General features: G+C 38.4%; 1 protein-coding gene across 1 annotated transcript in view; it reads left to right on the forward strand.

Annotated features, from left to right (window-relative positions):
• Positions 1-23,604, forward strand: part of IQCH (IQ motif containing H) — a 186,276-nt gene that overhangs the window by 97,105 nt on the left and 65,567 nt on the right. Inside the window, exons 12-15 of the mRNA XM_081047437.1 lie at positions 8,425-8,508; positions 12,725-12,900; positions 18,292-18,564; positions 22,856-23,047. Of these exons, the coding sequence (XP_080903563.1) occupies positions 8,425-8,508; positions 12,725-12,900; positions 18,292-18,564; positions 22,856-23,047 (725 nt within the window). The remainder of the gene's footprint in view (positions 1-8,424; positions 8,509-12,724; positions 12,901-18,291; positions 18,565-22,855; positions 23,048-23,604) is intronic.

Genomic DNA, 23,604 nt, shown 5'->3' on the forward strand with positions numbered 1-23,604 from the left:
CATTCTCCAAACCCACAATCATGGAAACGATAGCCTTTCAGTAACATTTTTGACCACCAAATATTTATCATGTATTTTAAAACCTCCCGCTTGATAATATGATCATAAAGACAATTACACATTGTGGAGTAGCTTCTTTGAAAGGAAGATTGATGAAATACGATTAACTGTTATATTTTTGGGGTAATATTCCTAAATGTAACAGAGTTTTAGCTATTTTTAACCAACAGGAGACGTGGGATGCTGTTGATTAATTGTCCAAAGAAACGAATCAGCCTTTTAATTTCACAAGATGATAAAAAGAAAGTCATCCTTTCCAGATTATATAGGCTGAGCTCTTAATTGGATATTACATATTTTTATCATTTTTATTAATGAAATATAATTATAACAAAATAATCTACTATGGTTCATAGCAGGAATAGAATACTAGGGTCTATTTTAAGCAAAATCTATCAGTCAAATAAGAAAGAACTGCAACAAAGAATCCTAATTCCTGTAGAAAAATCAGCGGTCTAAACAAAACCTGTAAACTAATTCTGCTTTCAGTTTTTTTTGGCCAAGTTCTTTCCTCCACTTTTAATTTAACCCCTGTGCTTCTTTATTACAATGCATCATTTGGTGTTACACTTAAACTCAGTGGCATTTTAAAATATATTGACGTAAAATGAGATGTGCCAAGTATGGGGCTCTGATGCTATGAATTGGCATATTAGGCAGCTGCCAGCCAATGAAACCCCCAGTGTTGAGTTTCTTTTCTCACTTCTTCCTTTAAAATAAAAATAGGGGATATATCGAAGTAGGATTTTTCCCTTTTTTCTGTGTTATCTTTTATTTCATTGCCAATTGATTTAATGGGTAAAAGCAACGTATATAGTTCATGCTCATTCCCCCCCCCGCATCATTTCAGCAAATCATCTTTGGGGCTAACACAATTAATGGCTTCCAAGATAGTCCATTCCATAAAATTATGGATTCTGCTATTGTGAAGTTCATGAAAAACAACATTTTCTGTTGTCCTGTACTGTCACAAATGCCTAAGAAATAGAAAAACTTTTGTGCACAACTGTCCATGTACTGAACTGAGAAAGCCCCAAATGCTCATGAGACTGTTGCTTCCTACCTCCACTCCCTTCTGCCAGAAGATAAGAACTTGTGCCCTCCTCCGTTTGTGACCATTGCCAAGAGTGTTCTGTCTGAAATCACCTTTTCATGGTGCCTCCAAGCACATTGGCACCTTTCTACTTTCTCATTTTTAAGTTGACATCTCAAAGACAAGATAGATTCTCTTCCTTCCATCTCAGGGCTGGGGATACAGGACTTTCTACCAAATCTTTGCAGTCTTCAACATGTATTTTGGCAAGTACGGTAGTATGGAATCCATACTTTAGCTATGGGGTTGCCACACTAAATCCTTGAGACAGATGAACTGCCAACATCTCCCAGAAAGCTTTTCCCAGAAATATCCACGTCTTTGGGGATTGAGAACAAAGTACACTTAAACTTTTATTTATAGCCCACATTAAAATTAAAACATATTTATATTCATCCATGTTGTCTTCATCTAAGTAATCCCAATCAACTGTCATTTACTGGTTAGATCACGGTTGGCCCCATGACCCTGTAATATTAAATTACCCCGTTGGTCTCGAGTTATCTGATGTTGTATCATGAAATGCAGAAACACTTTGAACTGGGTATCAAGTGAACCAGCTCATCGGCTTTTCATGAAATGGATTAACGTTAGGATATAATCTAAGAAAAGCCTTGCAATACTAAGATAAAACTATAGTCTTTGTCATCTCCTTCATTGTCATAAAAAATATTCAGATGTTTGAGATGTTTCTCAAACTTATACTTGTAATGACTATTGAGGATCCTAAAGAGCGTTGGTCTAAGTGGATTATATCTATCAATATTTACCATATTAGTAACTAAAACTGAGAAACTTTTAAAACATTTAATTTATTTTAAAATAACAATAATAAAGCCAGTACTGTTAACCTAAATAACGTATTTTTATTTAAAAAAAAAAACTATTTTCCAAAGCAAAAATAAATTTAGTGAGAACAGTGACATTGGTTGACACGTTTGTAAATCTCTTAATAAAACATAGTTGGAATCTCATATCTATTTCTATATTCAATCTGTTGCAATACATTGTTTTGGTTGAAACAGATGAAGAAAACCTAGCCCTGAACAGATAAGTGTTTGGAAAAGGGAATAATATTTTACGGTTTTTACAGCCTTTTCAGACGATTGTAAATATTCTTCGATTTTATACCAAAACTCAACAAGGGTAATCCTTACATGTTAGTTACAATGTGGAATCTAAAATCATATCAATAAAGCTTTTGTATTTTATGAGACAATAAGGTTGGAAAGGTAAATATCATCTTAGTTTTATTTTGGAAGTATTTTGACTTGACAGACTTCCTGAAAGGGTCACGGGAGCCCTCAGGGTACCCAGACCAGACTTTGAGAATCACTGGCTTTATCTGCATGCAGGGCTATGCCAGACACTGACAGAAAGTTTGATTAGGAGAAAGTCCTCGCCCTTTTGAAAGGAAGGTCTTCCAAACCACACAGCATCCATTTGGGCAGTCTGGTTTGAGAAAGTTTTCAAACCTCAATACATATTTGAGCGCCTCTTGTGTTTTCTACACCCTCATCACAAAATGCCCTAACCCCTCTCAATAGCCCCCCAAACACAACTCAGTTTTATTTTTATCAAACTGGCACTGGATATATATATATATATATATATATATATATATATATATATATATATATATATATAGAGAGAGAGAGAGAGAGAGAGAGAGAGAGAGAGAGAGAGATAACCCATATATATATATATATATAGAGAGAGATAGATAGATATAGATATATATAGATATATATCTATCTGTTTATAGATAGATATCTATAGGTAGATAGATAGATATATCTATATTTATATAGATAGGTAGATAACCCAAATAGGTTTCTCTCTTGCTATGTGTTTTCTCCTATCTCAGTGTCTTGTGCGTTTACACTTGTACAAGAAATTGAAACCTGGATATAACTATAATGTCTAGAGCACACTTCTCTAGATGATTGTAATATGCTGGTGTGCAATCATTTGTGAAGTATTGTGGCGAGCCAGCCGCCACGAATCGAACAGTACCCGAATGGGGGAGTGGGAATGAAAAAGAGACACTCACACAAATAATGATGCGGCCGGTCTTCAGTGATGCTGAAGCCCCTGGTTTATTCACCTTCACCATTATGTACCCTTTGGGTACATGCAATTTAACAATCACGGGTATGCATTACCTCACAGAAAGTAAATTTTTAACTTCTATATAGAAACTACAAAGTCACTACAAAACTCCCCAAAGTAATTATCCCATGACAGAGTCTACCAATTATCCTGATAACCATCAGTGATCTGTATCCGAGAATCCGGCCATTCCCACCTCATACCTCAGCAACTTGTAAGCACCCTCAAGGTACAGGCAGAGACAATGCCTTAGGAGCAGAAACAAGTTAATCATAAACTGAGACAGTCCACAAGGCTCCAAAGCAACAAGAAATCATGGCTCCCCACAAAGTATGGCACATGTTCCCTAAATTTTTGCTATTAGAGTACCAAAGTTGGCTAATGGTAACTTTTTTTTTAAATGCATTGGAGCAATTCAAGACAGTCTCTATAATAATGTCACTGTTGCTCAGCTTGCATCCAGCGTGCTTTCTTGAGTGGAAGAGAAAGGGGTGGAGTTACTGCTGCTGCTGTGTTCCTTTCTGGAGTGTGTGATACATTTGAACATCTCCCATCTGTGTTTCAAAATGGGAGAAAGATTGAGACTTACTGCCCCAGGGTACCATCCGGTCAGGGTGATCAGATGAATAAAAACTACTTAGCTTTTAGTACTTAGAAGTCAATTTTTAACCCCTTCTCTGCCTTAGTGATCATTGTAAGGAATGGGACTTGGAGACAGATGAAGCCAGCTGTCAACCACAGGGTATGAGTAGAGTATGTGATTCTACTCTAAGGGCAAAGGTCTGTCACAGAGGCACGCGCCAGTCCCAAGAAGGCTTAGTCATCGATCATGGCCTGGCTCATGTTCTTTGGTTTCTGTGAAGGAAAAGCCAATCCTAGCAGAGCTAGTTTACTGGATGCGAAGAGTCAATTGGCATCATATGACAGGAATTCGTATGGGAGAAGGGATGGTGATGGGAAAGGACATGAAGGTAGAAATGAATGGAGAAACGATAGCCAATGAGGAGCATCCTTGGTTCAACAGAGAGCCAAAAGTACTGAGATACCCTTTTCTGATGTAAAGCAGAGGCAATAAAATTTTGAAAAAAGAGGGAATACTCTATCAAACTAGGAATATTTTTGAGGTGACAATGATGGTCATAAGGAAAGGAGCTGTGTCCCTGTCCACAGTGACAGGAAGAGAGAGTGCCCCTTTATGCCACTGTTGTTTTATTCTATGTGGATGAGGCCCGAGAAGAAGCTAAAAATCCCACGGACTAGTCTTAAATTCCCCAGAAGTTCTCCAGATCAGAAAACTCAATTTTATGAGAGTTGAATTGAAGAGAGGGAATGATGAGAACACGTGGCAGAAAGGGTTAGGAATTTAAAGACAGATTCTTTGAGTTGAATCTTAAGACATATTTCGTTCACTCATTTGACAGGGGATATCACACTGTTTCTATTTTAATGGTACTTACAGTCTGGTTACAGGAGCCAGAGTAGGGCAGGGGAGAGGAGAGACATACAACAAACAAATAAACAAGCAAGTAAAGAAACATGCAATGACGAAAATGAGAACAGTGTAGTGGAGCAAGAAAGACAGTGAAGGGAGACTGAGATCCTTCTTCGGAAAGGGTATTCAGACACACCTGGAGCGCTGAGGGCCGAACAGCTGCCTAAGCTAGAAGAACTGTACTTTGATAGCTCAAGTATAATCTTATCTTTGTAATCATAATAATTTCCCTACATTTAAATGAGATTCCTTTGGAAAATTTCAGTCTGCCTCAGCTGAAGTTAAGAAAGAAAGAATAATAACAACAATAACACTTACATAATTTATGATGAGCTCTCATTCAGGATCTTGACCGTCCCTCATCTTTCAATTAGAGGTGAAAGAAGCAGGATGCCTGAGACGGGTAGTACCTCCTGGGGGTAAGGGAAGATAGACAATTATATTAGTTTTCTATCAGCCTGTAACAAGTTACTACAAGCTTAGGGACTTGAAATAATACAAATCTCTTACCATACAATCCTGTCGTTCAGAAGTCCAAAAGGAGCTAAAATCAAGGGGTCAGCAGGCTGTGTTCCTTTCTGCAGGTTCTAGGGGAGAATCCATTTCCTTTCCCTTTCCAGCTTTTAGAGGCCACCCACACAGGAAGAAACAAGGAAAGAAGGGGGCTCCTTTCCTACGTCTTCAAAGCCAGCAATATGGCATCTCTCTGTGCCTGTCCTCTGTCGTCACTTCCTCTCTAACTCTACTCTTTTACTTCCCTCTTCCCTTTTTGAGGACCCTTGTCATTGCATTGAGCCCAGCCACATAATCAAGGATAACCTTTCTTATTTGAAAGTCAGCTGATTAGCAACCTTAATTCTATTTGCAACTCAGTTTCCCCTTTGCCATGTAACCGAACGTAGTCACAGGTTCCAGGAATGGGGACATGAACATCTTAGGACATCTTTATCTGCCTGTCACAACAATTGAAAGTAAAATTGAAAAAAAGGCAAAGGCTCTTTGTCCCTTTTGGAGTTCTCCACTCACACTGGGAGAGTCTTCTCTCTTATTTTATGTAACTACATTTGTCACAAGAGCTACATCTGTAGTATGTGAACCATATAATCATTTCTACGTTTATATGATCTTGAACAAGAGACAAAGCACTTACCCTGAGTTTCCCCATCTGTAACATGGCGGGGTTGAAGTAGATGGTCTCTTCGAACTTCCCCAGTGTTTCTAGTCTTACCTTTGAAGCGTGCTGTCTTTGTAGATTATACTCCAAATTGTGATGTTTCATTACCACTGGCCGTGTCTGCTGACCCCCCAAAGCCACAACATGCTTGCTGACAGTTTCCTGGTTCAGTCACTTTTCTATGTAAGATACGCTGTCAGCATTGATGAGGTCTTTTCATGTGGGTGTCAACACATGTACTTTGTGGATAAACAGAACAAGAATAAATCTGATATATATATTTTTTAACTTGATTCTCAACATCTGTTCTGCTGATGGCAAGGCGCACTGCTTTATATCTTGCCCATGTGGAATGGTGTGTGGCATTTGTTACAATATACACAGAATTTGTTGTTGGTCTCAGGAGCTTTGGAAGAGCACACAGCTCTTACTATTAAAATACCTTATGTTTACACAGCACTTGACAGTTTACAAAATGTTTTCATATCTGTTACTTCATATGACCCTCTATACCAGGGGTGTCCAAACTGCGGCCTGCAGGCCAACTGCGGCCCATGATCCATTGTTAATTGGCCCGCAGCAAATTCCAAAAATATATTTAGTTTACTTAAATAAACCAGGTGAGGCAATACGTGCTTCACCTCGTGTGAGTGGCCCGGCTGTTTGTGTATTTTACCGCATATGGCCCTTGGTGAAAAACGTTGAAAAAAGTTTGGACATCCCTGCTCTATAACAATGTTCTAAGATTAACGTCCAGTTCTTTAGAATGGGTGTATTTGAAGGGTTAAGTGAGTAACCAGGTCTATCATAATTCTGCATGGACATGTTATGTGCACGCTGGATCGGTGGTAAGGGAGGTACCAAGTAATTTGTGGAAAACTAACCTCAAGCACTTGGTTGAAACACAGATTTAGTCACTCCCGTGCTGCATATGCGGCAACAAAGTGATCAGACGTCCTTTATATTTTAAATTGGACATCATCTTAATGAGACATCTCACACTGCCTTTTATCTTTCCTTTTGAAAGGAAATGCGTTCATGGAATGCTCTCAGGCACTTTTCTTAATCATACTTTATTCTTTAGGCATTTTCCCTGCCTTCTTAGAGTCTTGATATATGAGTTATTCACAATACATCTTTCTAAACATTTATCTGACTAGAGATAGAATTATACATATGCAAAATCCCAAGAGTTACTATATTGGACCTCACATCAAGATGGCATTCTTTGTAGCTGTCTATATCAACTTTCGTAGGTGGACTGGTTCCCCAAATTATTTTAGAAATTAATAATTTTTCAAAAATAATCCAAACAGCTCATTTGTCCTTCTGCCTCTTTAGTTAAGTTCATCTCCATAAAGCAAAAGGGAGACTTTTAGATGAATTGCACACTCATTTAATTTCCAGACATTGTCTAGTGTTTAAACACTGACATCAAAGCCAAGAGCCAATTATCAGAGTTCATTTGATCTGAAGCCCTGTTGCCTGAATAGCTATAGTTTTCCTTCTGCTGAAAAGGAAATGTGTGTCACATTGCAAAGATGCAGTATTTAAAATCACTTTATCTATAATAGTTTAACTTGAAACATGTGTTTGGGCTCACTAACCACAAGGAGGCATTGAAGCATCTCTCCAAAATGTGAAAAGCAATTTTATTAAAAAAAAAAAAAAAGTTGCACCTACAGTTGCTGAATTTCACATAAGCAATTATACCTGCTTGTGATTATGCACGCATGCCTTTTAAGTTCATGTTTTCATTCACTTATATTTTTTAACCCCTAAAATATCAGCAGAAAGTGTTGTTGCTGTTATTTCTTTTTGTGGAAAATTTTTCGACAATAGTCATCGATGTGTTTTCCTTTTGCTCTGTTTCCAATGGACCTGTAGGCAACTGGCAGGACTTTCATTAGGGCTGATAAAGAACTGCACTAACGGTAATAACCTGTATTGCCCTGTAAAGGTTAAAGGTTCTTTGGACTGTGTCAGCAGAAGCGTATTTCTTTAGTATTTGAATCACTTAAATACACGTTCCTGCAAGCAAAATGTTTCTCTGAAACTCGTGTGTCAGTTTAGGATGATCCTGGAAGCCCCATAGCCTTCAAAATGCCCCATAAGAAGCATACGTTAAAAAGACAAAATTATTATTTTTTTAAACCTGAGCATAATTTTCTTACATGCCGTTTTGAACATTCATGTCCAATGTCAGAAAATTTCCCCATGCTTTTATAATCCTGATCCCCAGCAGCTTTGCTGGAATTGAAAAACATGAACCACTCTCTGTTGCAGAAAACGCTGCTTAGCACATCTTCCAGAATAATGCTTAATCCCCTGAGAAGCAAGGACCACATTCTACGGAGTTGGGTTGTTGCTGCGAGGTGCTTCAGAGAAAATTCTTGCCTGGAAATGTGAACTGTGACACTTTGAAATTCTCGTGTGCCATTTTGCCATACTGACTTGCTCTTTCTGGGTTTTGATACCTTGTTTGCCTTTTAGGATATTCCCAGCCCGTGCGACAAAATATTGCCGACTTCAACACAAAGCAGAACATGCAGCTGGGGCGGCTGTGTGACATCTTAGGTACAGAAATACTTTCACGGAAATGACTCTTTAGAATGTTTATCAGTGGATGTTGATAAAATGTTTACTTTCTGCTTGTTTTCTTCTACAAGGAAAAAGCTTGGATTTCTAATCTACTTGCAGGGCAATTGAATGTTTTATTTTAAAGAACAGATTTATAGTGAAGTCAACTTGAATTTTAAAATGACGTTTTTCATAGAGACTAGAGTCAGTGGAACTGTAATAGCTATATATGATGTCAGAGGGGTAGTAGATTGGGGGCCAGGGTTTATCACTTTGTGAGGGGTATAAATGTCTAACTATTACATTGTTTTGTACACCTGAAACTATTACAAACAAACAAATAAATAAATAAGACATTTTTAACCAGTTTACTTGGGTAGTTTTCTCAATTCACTTTGCTGCAGTTTTGGATTAGGATTTCTCTTCTATAAGCCCAAATCTTCTTCTTTTACTGAATCTTGCAGTGAGTGAAGTTAACATTTTCGTGTCAGTATTATCTATTATATTATCTGGGGAATACGTGGAAGATGGCATCAGAAATGAAAAGCATTGCATCTTCATTATAAAAATAAGAGGGAAATAAAGACAGGTTTTTAAAATAATCTTTTATTTAAATATATATCATCTAGTTTTCAGGAGTTACCATCTAGTTTCTATCATCTAGAAACCAGGAGGTGTCTGATGGAGGGGATTCTAAGAAATACAGACCTGGTGTGATAGATACATCTTTGTAAAGGTTAAGTTTCAATTCTGCTTTGGTCAGTTCTAAATCAGACACCACCTGGAGCCAGGAGCAAAAGGTACAAGAATACAAATGGCTTTGGTTGATACCATGCAAAGCTCAGGTTCAGGTTAGGCTTAAAGAATAAAGGTTGCAAAGGCTAAGCAATAATTTTGGATTGGTTTGGGAGATACTGGCCCAAAATTTAAGGTGAAACAATGTTTTTATTAGTTACCAAACTCAAGGTTTTTTATTAGTTACCAAATAAGAACTTCTTTGTTTTGTTAAAATGTCATTGCTTTGGCCCTTATTTAAGCAAAACAAGGAAGAATTTTAACCTATCAATGACCAATTGAGCTGGTTCCCTGGAATGACATACTTTACATGATTCATATATATTTCAGCATCATTATTATTTTATAAATGCCATTTGATAACAAAAATACATCAGTACTAGAAATTTACAGTGTCCTAAAATAGTAATAGTGTAATTGCTTTAATCTATTATCTAGGCACTAATATTGTTTTTGCAGCATCACAAAAAAAATTTGTAATGACTTGAGATTGATTTGTCAGTACTGAGCTATTTCAACTAAAAACCTGAGTGCATGGAAACCACTAAAGTGCAGCCAAGGGCAGACTTTGTTCTAATTCATTTGAATTAATTTGGTTCTTAGCTTTTTGTATACCCTTCTCTATATAGTACAAACCATCCCCAAAGAATTTCTTTATAAATGACTCTCATTATTAGAAAAAACTTGAAGGTATTAGGCTTCTGTTTTAAATAATTCAATAATTCAGTCTATGTCTACCTGCAATGGAAAATACTGCTAATATGAACATTTCTGAGATATTATTAACTAAATGCCATTTCTTGGTACACTGTCTTCATGACATAGCGAGGCACTCCTAAAACCTCTCCAAGAGGAGTAACAAAAGTTTAAAAATACTAGTTCAAAGAAAGAAAAAGCACTTGCTTATGAAATAAAAATATGAAGAAACTAGGAAAATTAGTAAAAATCTTGTGGAAGAATAAATAATTACCTTTTTAAAGTTTTATTCTTAAATTATTTTAGTTTCAGGTATACAGCATAATGATTAGACGTTTAAATCCCTCACGAAGGGATCACCCTGATCATTCTAGTATCCATCTAACACCATACACAGTTATTGACTGTATTCCTTATGCTGTACTTTACGATTGTCCTTTCTTATTCCATTAATTCCTAGTGAAGAGTGTTGATTTTTCTATTTATTCAAGGGAAGCAAAGATAACCTGATCATGTTGGTAAGACTTGTCATTCACATATTGGCTGTGAAGTCAGGGTATCAGGTGGAGGCCCAGTGGTTATTTTCAATTCCTAGATGAATTAAGCTAGAGAATGACTGATATTGACTATGTATAAGCAATCAAAACATTCTGCATTTTCATATTAATTCCTTTCCAAAATTACCTGTCCATTAATTTTGAACATTTATAGATTCACAATTAAACCACATTAATACTGGATATTAGTGTTAGTGATATGTGTATTCCTTTGTCAGAAATGAACAAGAAAAGTGAAATTAGCAACATGATTTGTTACCACTTGTAACCTAGAAATTTCTTTCCAAGAGAAATTTAGTTTTCTGCCATGGAGTCTTGAAGTTATTTCCGTTTGTTTTTGTGTCCTTTTAAAAAACATATACTTTATAAAATACTAGCTTGATTTTTAAAAACCACTAGTTTGGTAAGACAGTAATCTCTTCCTGAAAATATAAGATTTGAGATAACTAATTTGATCATTCAGCAATTGGAGCCAAGTGATTTAACGACTGTCTTCTCGGTTAATTTATTTTGAGGTTTATGTGGGAATTTGGTTCCAAAATTAAATAGGAGCTTATATATTTACATGGATGGAGCACTTGCTCTGGACTGATTAAATTTGAGCTCAGTTGCCTAGGTGCCCTAGGTACATTGTTTAGCCTTTGTAAGCATTGGTTTCTTCATCTGCAAAATGGGGCATAAAATCACCTGGGGCACAGAATTTTTGAGAGTATAAATGAAAGTATATATATACTTTGTGAATCTATAAATGTCATAAAATGTATATCTCTATCTCTACCTCTCTATATATCTATAGATTTATATCTACATCTATATCTACATAGATATGGCACCTGGTGCCATATCTGGCACATAGTAGGTGCTCAATAAACAGTACTGCTCAATGGCTTCCCTTGCCTAGGCCAGCCAACAGTGATTTCCGCACCCAGCCCTCCACACCTATACTTCAAGACTCCATGGCAGAAAACTAAATTTCTCTTGGAAAGAAATTTCTAAGTTACAAATGGTAACAAATCATGTTGCTAATTTCACTTTTCTTGTTCATTTCTAACAAAGGAATACACATGTCACTGACACTAATATCCAGTATTAATGTGGTTTAATTGTGAATCTGTATATACTCTGCCAAAATGAACAGAGGAGTTTTTAAATCCCCTCTCGGCCCTACCTGACCAAGGAAACATTTCCATTGCTCCCTCTTCTGAGTTTCCCTAAGCCTGGTCTGTGTACTTCTTGGTGCCCTGTTCTCTCCACCATGTTTCATGGATGTTCATGCCTGTGAAATTGTTGCTCTTCACGGGCAGCATTTCAGTTGCTTTGATTCCTGTATTTCCCTCCACATCCAGCCAAGTGGCTTTGCTCCTACTGATCAGTTAGTAATTTTATGAATGAATGCATGCATGCATGCATGAATGATTCCATTGGCTGCAGATTTCCTGCCCATACTCCCTAAAATGTTCTGCTGCCTGGAATGCTGCATTCCATTTGGATGGGATATTTAATTAGGGTTTTTTTCTAGGTGCATAATAAGAAGCACATCTTAAGAAGGAGCACAGTTAAATTAAGACAGTGTTTCCTTTAACAGGAGAATCACTAGATGTCCTATATAATTAATCGACTCCTCTTTGGGAACAAAGCAGGAAAAAGGTTGGTTTCCTGAAAAATATCATGGCTGTGGTCATAGTCAGACTATTTATTTGGGCAGGACATTCCCTGAATTGGCCCTGCCACGTCCAGGCAGCATAAGAAATTGCCATTTCATCAGCTTCCAAAAATTAATAGCTCCGTTTCCTAATTTACTGAGGTTAATGGGATACCTTTTTAAAGCGGTATGCAATTCCCATTGATAATTAATAGGCGTTCTGGGGATGACTCCCTGTGCATTACTTGAAAGTACACTTCCGTGGTACCTCACAGCCTTCCTTCTGAAGGAATCATTGGGTCCTTTTTTTGGTGGTGGTGGTATTCATCTTTTCTTTAGAAATGCTAAAGTGCAAACAAGCCAGTTAAACGGCTAAGATCTGTATAAAACCAATTGAAATGAACTTCAATGTGGCTTTTGGATACACTCCTTATTTTAAGTTGTGCAACATCAATTTGACGCCAGAGTTCATAATGTCATTTACCTTTGTCCCACTAATTTACATTGTGCCTGTTGTTTTTAGATGCCAATGTGAGCGTCATCTACATCTGCTCCCATCAAATGAATGACGAGTTACTGCTGTATTACAATAAAATCCTGAGTCTACAGGCCGCTGTCAAATCGGGGAACCTTGAGGACAGAAGTGACCTGCAGGACAGGTTCAAAATTATCACTCCTGAAGCTATAAACATCTTCACTGTGAGTTTGTCTTCTAATCACTACGGCTTCAGGGATGCAGTAAAATTAAATTGGAAATTTTATAACTTACAACGCTCTAGTACACATCAGTGAAATATTATTGCAAGTTTAACCGCTTTACTGGTTAGACTACTAGTTGGACTGTAGGAAAGACATATCCCCGTTTAACTTTCAGACTTAGTTACGTTACCCCTGCCCAGCAACTCTGCAGCTGAAGCCTAATGGAGGTTATTGGGTGGTACCATCAAGCAGGTGAATTCATAACATCTGTCGTTCCTTTTTCTTCATTTTGTATGAAGGACACCAAGGCAGAGAAAGGCTGGGCCAGCCCATGGTCCCAAAACTAGTTAGGGACAGAATCTAGACCAGGGCCCCTATTTTCTGATTTTCCACACTGGCGTTCCTTCTTACTCCATTGGGTTGTTCCCCACTCTCATGGGAATTGGATCATATTTACCAAATCACATGGTTCCTAATGCACAAGATTCAGGTGTTTTTAACGTGTACTAATTTTTAACAAATGGAAAAAATGCTGACTGAAATTTCATCCCTAGACAAGAGCTTTTGGGAAATTCATGGAACCACAAGGGCATCCGTCCAGAATAAGGCAGTGCAAGAGATGGCTTGAAATGAATTTCTCCATATTTTAACAAGAATTTAAACTTTCCATGTTAAACAACCAACACTTTAATACCTAATGGACTATGCAGTTTTGAGGAAACTTTTTTGGGGTGTATTCAAGGCTCTGAATTTGCTGACAAACATAGCTCTCTCCCTTCACAAGGGGGATGCCCCAAAGTCAGCTCTCTATGGCCAGAGAAGCTGATTGCGCGCTTTACATAGAAAGTGTATTTGTTGAGTTACTATCCATTAGCCCTTCAGATGCATCATGATTTTGACAAACACACATACACCCCCAAAAGTCCTGCCCGGCCTGGGGAGGGTTGCTATAGCATTTCTGCTTTGCTGGTATACTCAGTCAATTATCATCAGGTTTTACTTTCTGCTACCAAGATGATGATTTTATTTTCTCATAACTGGATACATTAACGTTCTCCACACCCCCAAGCTCTCTGTTTCACTGGCACCACTTGGCTATGGAAGAAGAAGGCAAAAGCTGCGGTGAGACAAGCAAGAGAAAAGACATGGGACAAATCATCCCCATTTACTTATATTCTTAGGGACCTCCCAGTATCCTCCACCAGCTTGCTTTGGTTCTTCCTAGCTATACCCTGGCCTCAGTGGCAGAGTTACTGTGGACAGTGGGGAGCAAGGAAGAAAAAAAACTGTCCTTAGTGTGTAGTTAATAACCGCCTTTTCTCCAGAAGTAATGCCTGATAGCTGCGAGTAAGGAGTTTCTGCACATCAGAAATGCCCATACACATTGCAAAGGCATTTAATGGGGAAGGGGCACTAGTTTGGGAGAAGGAAAGTAAGTGAACTAAGGTATCAAATGCTTAGTATATACTTTCTCATTTGATCCTCAGTGCAATGCAACAAGACAGAGATTATCAAAAAAAAAAAAAAAAAAAAAGACAGAGATTATCAATCTCCTTCAATGGGTGAGGAAACCAAGACTCATTTTCGAGTCCCAAGTTACTAGTGGGGCCAGAGTATGAACCGAAGTTTGTCTCACCCAGAACACTACTCATTGGAATGACTGCTTTGTCCTGGATGACCTTGTGGCTGTGGGCAGGCAGGCCCTTTGCCTCTCTGTTCTTTGTTCTTCATCTATACCATGAGGTGATGGGTTAGATCATTTCAAAGTCCTTTCCAGCTCCACAGTCTTATTCCCTGAGAAATGTACCCTTGCCAGCCCTCTCTTCAACTCTCAAGCAGAAGAGAGGCAGTTGGCACTCACAAAAGCACTGAGTTACATCCATAATTTAGGTTGGCACCTTGATGAGTAGAAACAAGCAGGGAATATTTGAAGTACTTAATACTTCTCCTCATACTTTAAGTTTACATTATTTGAGTAATCACTCATAGGCAATCAACTTTTTAGAATACAAAAATTAAACTCTCACTTCCTGCTCTCTCAATTCCTGCTCATGTTTAGTTATTGCTTTATTTCTTTTTAATGGGTTGGAAAGATTGTATCAGCGCTGATTTTCATTCAAATGGATGAAAATGGCTTTGAGGAGATTTTTTTAAAGCATGCCAAAAATCTGTTTGTACATCTCTCCAAGTTACTATACAATGTTTGAATTTGTAATGGGTACAAAAGTATAACGTCATGTCTACTTTTGAACATTTTAATGTTTATGAAGGCATCCTAAACAACTATCTTTTGTCTCGGGTCAAAAAAAAACACAACCTGTGGTGATAAATTATATTAGTTACAATGCTATGGAATTAGGAGCATTTTAGATGTTTGTCAGCTCTGTTAATCCACTGCGTGGATCTGATGATACTGATTTTTTCTAATTGGTCATAGAAGACCCACCGTCAGTAATGTGTCCTCTGCCACTCCCTCACATTCGAATCTTTATTAAACACATATTGAACACAACACTAGAGTGCCATCTTGCCTGAAGACGAAGGCGTGCTGCCCAGATGACTGTAATACACAGTCGGGTAGAGTACTTGCCAATAGAGATAAGCAGACCTAGAGGAGACAGAATGCATGCCGGCTGGAGATGTGCTCAGGACGTTCACGTTCTGTTCTATTGCTGCATCTGCCTACACCTCATAAACTCACCGGACCTTCACTACTCAGTCTGTAAAATGGGAGAAATTGTGGCGGCTGTGGTGTGGCAACTGTGCTAACACCTGGGTTTAACTCCTGCCTCTGTGTTTCCTAGCGATATGACTTTGGGCAAATCACTCGAGCCTCAGTTTCCTCATCGCCAAACGAGGGACTGTTCATTGGTGTGGCGTTTATGGATCAGATGAGAGAATCCATGTCAAAGTGCTTTCAAAACCTTGTGAACTTAACATGAGAGGGTTGCCACCTTGAAACACTCTTCTCTGTATCCTGAAAACCCCACTGTGTACATTGTGACTCAAGTCACCAGTTGTCCCAGACGTTTAATTTTTTTACATTTCCTCACTGGAATAATTTGTAGGGAAAGGAAAGGACTGAAATAAACAAGGAGGGAAGATAGCGATCTACCAGATGGGAAACACAAATTCAATGGCCGTCACCAGCCATTGTCTAATGTAACATTGGGTTTCCTAGAACTGCATTCTCAGAAGTAGGTTGTAAAACGGATTTCAACTGTGGTAGTAAAGGCATATTGCATCGATCTAAGGAGCTTAGGATAGAACACATACTCTAGAGGAAGGGCCCTACAGGGTAAATCAATAAATCCTCTTCTCAGAGGAGCTCTGTTTTGTTTTGTTTTATTGGGAGGGGGTAAAATATACACAACAAAATTTACCGTTTTAATCATTTTAAGTGTACAGTTCAGTGGCATTCAGTACATTCACGCTGTTGGGCAACTATCACATTATCCATTTTCAAAACTCTTTCAACATCTCAAGCAGACACTCTGTACCCGTTAAACACAAGTCCAGAAGGGCTCTGACTTTAAAGTTATTTTCAGAGCTGGAAACACCCTAGAGACGTCTAGTCCAACCCCTCATTTGAATATGGGGAACTGAGGCTCAGAAAGATCAAGTTTTCTAAATCACCTTGCAAGTTACAAATTCAGGCAGAATTGAAATCCCGGGGCTCTCCCAGACTCAACAGCTACTGTACGCACCAAGAGTTCGCACACTGGTACTGCTGATATTCCCAGAAACAGCAGCTCGACATTTCTCCACATTTTAATGCCTGTGGAGTACACAATTTTGACTAGAATTGGGGGAGTATGTGCTAGTCTACAAAAACCCTTGAACTCCCTTAAGACTCTAGCCCCTTACATTATATTATTTACATGGCATTTTACTTATTTAAAAAAAGAGGGTTTTCTTTGTAATCATAAGTACTACCATTTATTGAATACCAACCCAATGCCATGCATTGTAATAGGTGTTTACATTCATGATCTTGTTTTATCCTTAGAGCAACCCAGAAAATGGGTATTTTTATTCCATTTAACAGATGGAGAAACTTAGTCTCAGGGACTCAAAGTCATTTGCCCAAGTTCAGGTAGCTCGTATGAGTGACAGAACTAGATTCAAAGTCAGAACTGTTTGACTCCTAAGCTCCAGCCCTTCTCTAGAGGAAGCAGACACGGTCTTGGGTTCTCATATTCCATCCTTGGCTAATGTCTTTCCCATGCCCACTCTCACCTGATAAAATCCTACCCATCCTTCAAAATTCACTTCACTCCCAACCCCTTTCATAGTAATAATATCCTGGCTAAGATTTACCAAGTGCTTATTATGTCCAAGGCACTGTGATAAGTGATTTACATGCATTCTCTCATCTAATCCTCACTGCCTCCCTATGAGATGGGTACTATTATTATACTCATTTTACAGGTGAGGAAACTGCGGCCCCAAGAGGAGGAGGAATTTGCCTTTTCAGCTCTCCCCAACAGCATGTGGCTTCTGTCTCCCTCCTCCATGCCTCTGAGCCTTCTGTAGCTCTGTATGGCCCATCCCTGCTTTGTATTAGTTATGCAATAACAGTACTCATTTGCGTCCCTACTCATAGAACGCAGAAAACATGGTGGTATTCAGTGTGGTGTGTGTTGGCCATCTGGCTCCGTCCTCAGCTCCTATTAGACATGCCAGAATTATTTATATAATTAAATGAGACAGTCAAATGCATTGCTGAGCTGGGTCTAAATAACCAAAAGTGAAATAAAAAAAGTTTTCCATTGGAAAATGAGTTTGAGTCTTGCTGAACTTTTCAAATATTTTTCATTCATGAATTCTCTCCAGAGTTGTTGGCCAAGAACTATGATAATTATTATAACAGAACATAATCCCTGAAACAGAGTTTGCGGCAGAATTTTGGAAAAGAGAGTATCAAGCCAAATGCTTTTTTTCCTACCGAATCGTTTAAAGAGTTGCCATCTTAGGAGTCCTGTACAGTGAAGAATACTAAGGGGCGTTTTTCTTCATTTTTTTGTATTGATTTTCCAGACGCTTTAGTGTTAAACCATGCCAGAAGTGTTGCAGAGATGAATCACTATTATCCAAAGGCCACCAGCCTCTTTTCCTTCTGACAGAAGGATAATTCCACATGGATCAAATAAATACAGATGTGTAGTAATTAGTTCTATTCCCAGCGAGCCTATTTCCAACACACTAAAGATGTGAGCGATTATAAAGCCTCACCCCAACAGCTTTTATCAATTTAAACTGCTAAACAACAGGATAGGTCATAACCCAGTCTGCTATTAATAATACATTTATTGTGTGCAACATTATAAATTAGGTGTATGGACTAGAAAAAGAGCACCTTTTAACAAGAATAATATGCTCTCCCCCTAGAAGCATCATATGTGCCTGACCACTCACCTGATGTACAGTCCCAAGGCAATCAAAAGAATAAAAAATCTCATCCGAGGCAAAGAGGCCTACATGGTCAGCGGGTTCCTCCACAGAGACGACCTGGCCGTGGCGGACATGTTAGACATACCCATCCTGGGCCCGGAGCCTGGACTAGCTCATCTTTACAGCACCAAGTCTGGAAGTAAACGGGTCTTTGACAGCGCCAATGTGCCGGTCCCTCCTGGAATATGTGACATCTATCGTCATCAGCAGGTAGGTGAGGTGGACAAGAGAGGCTCTGTTCAACTATATCACATCCTCTTGACCTTGCAGGAATTTCAGGTCTTCTGGAGCCAGCGCTAGCCACTGAAGACAATGTGGAATACTTGAGTTGATTCCATGGGATCTACTTTAGGCCTTTGTGTTTCAAAGTATTATTCCTTGCAGAAATTGCTGGAATTCCCAAAACATGTACTCATTTGGATTAAGACATGGAAGACCCTGTTAATGTACCAATCTGCTATCAATATGTATTGCTCAACATGGACTAGTTCATCATCATATTAGCTAGCCAGGCATGGAGCAGACCCTGAGAAACGTGAGTCATGGTTAAAAGGAGCAGGTTCGGAAAGCTCCAGGGAGTGGGCCTTTCTGCCGAGTCAGGTCGCAGAGGGCCTGTAGCAGGGAGCTGCAGACATCCTCGGCTCTGCACAGACATCCTTTGGTTCCTCAGCAAGGAGCCACAAAGGGAGGAGGGGAAAACCCCAAAAGGGGAAGTGAGGTGGCTCCAGGAATAAAACTATCTGCTTCTGGTTTTGTCGTGGGCTAGGTCTACGGCTATGCATTCTTCCAGCAGATAGTTAGGGCCCAAGCAATTTGCAGAACTATAATATTCACCACTAGAAATGATCTCGGAGTTAACTCTGGCAGCTGTTCTCTTATTTAACTGCTCTCTTTTTTCACAATAAGGGAAATACACAAACAAGGCTGTTAACATTTCCTAACCTCTGTTTCAGTACATCTCTTGACCAGTACTCTGAGCCAATCACAACTGGTCCCAGACACCCACTTCTTGGCACACTACAGAACCGTGCACGATGAGACACTTTGTGAGGGACAATATTTAGGGATCATCCCTCTTCTCTCAGTTGCCTGATCATGATGCTCCAGACCTCGTAGATGCTGAGCCCCCAAATGAAGCCTTTCAACAAATCATACTTTTCAGAGACTCCTTTGAAGATACCATTAGCTCATTACATTGCCCTAAAATATTTCCATCTTGCTAGAGTGTTTTGGGGCAATACAGGGGTTCATGAAAGAAGTTTCTCTTAAAGGTGGCAGAGTCTGGAAGAGGCACAGGTAATTTTGATAGGAGTGGAAGGAACGCCCCCTGAGTTGGTGTCCCTTCCATTGTCATCAGCCTCCGCTGGCATTTGAAAATGACAAACTGGGTTGCTTGACTCTGCCCCCCAGTAGAATACCCGACTAGCACACTTAATGTAAGTGAAATGCATTTTAAAATGATACAATTTCACATGCGCACATTACATTAAACAAGCTTCAAAAGTTTAAAATCTATATGCAACATTTATATTGAGTCTGGCTTTCACCTTCACGGATGAGAAATCAGGCAATTTTTGCCATGAAACATTTTAGAACTTTATACGTATGTTGATTTTGGTTAAAGATGCAGGCACATTTAGTGCAGTAAAACCTCCCTCTCATGCTGTTATTCAGAAGTAGGATTTAAAACCTCCTCATAGGCCCATTGAATTTGAAGGATGCCATTTCACCTATGGCATGTGCAAATTGCTATCACAATAAACCGAGTTCTAACTGAGTTCTACCCTACTTGTTTGGAAAACACACATCTGAGGTCATCAAAAACTGAAGTAGTCACCGATGTGTTTCCAGGTAGTGACTACCCTACCTGATCTATCTGAGGGTGTCAGCATTTTGAATTTGCAGATGGTGATGACTCAACAGCCTAACTTTTTTTTTTCTTTTCATTTTTTATGGCTTTTTAAACAGCACTAACTTTTCACCTATGTGCATCATAAACTCAAAGCTGGTGAAAGAAAGCTGTGATTCTTTTCATTTAGGTTCATGAATTCCTGACTATCAGTTGGATTTTTGCAGTGGTCGTTTTTCTACTTCTGCTCTTTACCAGTGTAGAATGAATGGCAATTTAAAACTGTATTACATCTTTTGAACAGACAGACTCAAACAGAAAATGACAAATGTTTGGAAATAGCATAAAGTCATTTGGCTTATGATTAAGTTATTTATTTATTAAAATCTAGCATGAGCACAGTGAGCATTTCCTGTTTTGATCCGTAAAGTAATCATGCAAGTTCTCTTTCTGGCATGTGCTCCATCTGAAATATTGACAGCTTTGGTTAAATAATCAAAAATGGCGATACTATTTTAAAGCACTGTTCAATTTTCACTTAAAGATAGCACATAATTCTTTCCCATGATGCAGTCTTTACAATACTATTGATCCTGTTCAATATTGTAGGGGATCCATCAACAGACATCCATTTTATAGGATTCTCAGAAGGAGCAACTAATAGGATTTGGGAGAAACAGATGATAATTCTGTTAGTATAATAGTTGAGTCTCCAAATATACAATATATCCATATATACAATAAAAAATGCTATGCAAAAAAAAACACTTTTCCTTATGCTGGCAAAAGAATTTTATTGGACATTAACATGCCAAATACCATTTCTACGTCTGCAAAGTATGATCATAATACAGCAAAACATGATTAAATATAGACTCTATCTTCTCAACACAACAATAGAGAAAGAAGGGATGTAACTTTGGAAGGCACATTAAAAAACCTTCATAGGCTACGCTCACAGCCATATGGTGTGTAGACCAGAGTGCTTGTCATTTAAACACCCAAATTATCCACAGATACTACTTGATAATTAGGGAGCTAAGACAATTCCATTTTCACCCTAATTGAATACCCCATGGTTGCATGGGGCTTCCAGGGATCTCAAGAATGCCCATTTTGATATGACTTCCACACTGCTGTGTAGTGTAACATCCCCAGGAAGATTTGCTGAAAAGACATAACTCGAGAGAACAGATTGTGCCTTTAATCAAAAGAGTTATAATCTTCCAGCTCCAGACTTCAGCAGAACTATAATCTTGAGTCCTTTCACACTCTTTAGTTGAAAAAAATAATAAAACTCTGTTTGGTGAGCAAAAAAAATCATCAACAGAGCATAAGAGCGTTGCAGCAACCTACGTAAGCACAGCAGTGGGTAGGCTCAGAGAGAGAATGCTTAGGATTGCTTTGTTTCTTTCTGGGAAGTATGGATTGGAAAGTCCGATGAGAAGACCAGACAAAAAAATCATTTTGTGATCTAATGAGTTATTTTTCTCCAAGGCTCTACTAGAACAGTATTACTTATAATTAGTTACTTATAATTAATCTTGTTATAGACTTTTGTCTGATTCAGACTTATCCCAAATGGCTTATTGACTGTAAGAAAAGATGCTTCTCTTGCTCCTCTTCTGACTTCTTTTTCCGCCTCCCCCTTCTCCTCCACCTGTCTTCAGATTAAGATAGGCAGCGCCGTGGAGAGAGAAAGAGCTTAGTTGTTGGAGTCAGAGACATTGGGCGGAGTCTTTGCTCTGCCTCTCAATGCTGTGTGATCGTGGGCAAGTTATTCAAATTAGCTGAGTCTCAGTTATTTATATATGACATAAAACGAATAATGGTGCCTACCTTGTAGGTTTTTGTGAGTACTACATGAGAAAACTCATGAACAGAGCTTAGTCAATGGCCTGGTGCCTACTGAGAGTTCAGTAATGTTCGATATTATCATTATTATCATCATGACATTAGAGCTTGAACTTTTATCCCTTAAACTTCCAGGTGATTGAGCCCAGTGCTTGAGGGAATACTGTTTCAAATAAAATGTAGAAGTGTGTATTCCAGGAAAGTTGCTTCCATGAGTGTTTTATCTCCTTTACCTGTTTTGTTCGTGTAGTACATATAATACACTTGGTTGATTAACCAGCCAAACAAATGTATTTCACATATATTAATGAGGAAAAACTTACGTGTTTTATAGGTTATAACATTCAAAAGCTCAACAAAGCAGCAAATAGTTAAAGTTTTCAAGATTATAACTCTTTACAGCCTTGAAACTATAAAAAAAGTCATTTGAAGAATCAATAAGTAAACACACAATTCTCTGCAAAAGAAAGAAAACAATACTAAGATTCAATTACAAATATTCAAGGATTCTTTATTTTGCCTTCAAAAGCAGGCAAAGTGATAATTTCAGAGTTTCTCATAAGTAAGACTATACTTTTAAAACATGTCTTTTATTCCACTGGCTAGCGGCTTCTTCACATCATACAAATATACATATATCACATAAAACTTCCATCTAAAGTAATAACTAGAAGATAACCGACTGAACAGACCATTTGAAATTACGACATGTGAGAAGTACAACACCTAAGTTAATACAATAAAAAGGAAGCCAGGAAACCAGCTGTATTAAATGTCGCTATGTCGTCGTCCCCACAGATGATAGAACAGCTGAGTCAGCTGGTCATTGATCACCTGGAAATCCAACGCTGGCTCTTTAAGATGGACTATGAGTTTGGAGGAAATGGCACTGCATTTTGTGACATACTTTCCCACTTAAAGTGCCGCCAGTGGGTCCTAAAGGAGAGTAGCAGATATGGCCATGAAGACTGGAAAAAGAAATGGGCACAGGTAAGTGTTCAATGGTGACATAAATCCAGTGTCTGTGAACTGTTAGGAGATGAAAGCACTTTCTTCTAGGCTCAGCTGTGTCACCTACCAGCAGTGAGACCTTAGGCAAATCATTTTGCCTTTCTTGGGCAATGGTGTTGATTAGGTTATTTTAAATGTCCCTTCATTGGGCCCTGAAAGTCCTCATCCACATCTTCAAATTGATTATGATAATTAGGAAGTAATTTTTTTTTACCATATTCAGGTAACATTACAAATCTCATCATTTGCTCTAAGTGGGTCTTGATTTTATGGTTCTAACAAGTGACATTATTAAGCTAGCCATATTTTATTATGAGAGAGAAATTCTATTAGTGAATTGTTGTCACCTGGAAGTTAATGTATAATAGCACTCTGTCAGCAGTCATATGTTTTTGAAGACAATTCAAGGAAATTTATATAACTGCTGGTCCCTGTGAGATGCTGAGAAAACAATACATCCCAGCCAGAAAATCTCCCAGCCAAAGCTGAACAATAGGTAAGAAGTCTTAGCATATGAGTGGACGTGTGTAGAATTT

The sequence above is a fragment of the Rhinolophus hipposideros genome (genome assembly GCF_964194185.1).
Source record: "Rhinolophus hipposideros genome assembly, chromosome: 5".
In the NCBI taxonomy this organism is placed as follows: Eukaryota; Metazoa; Chordata; class Mammalia; order Chiroptera; family Rhinolophidae; genus Rhinolophus; species Rhinolophus hipposideros.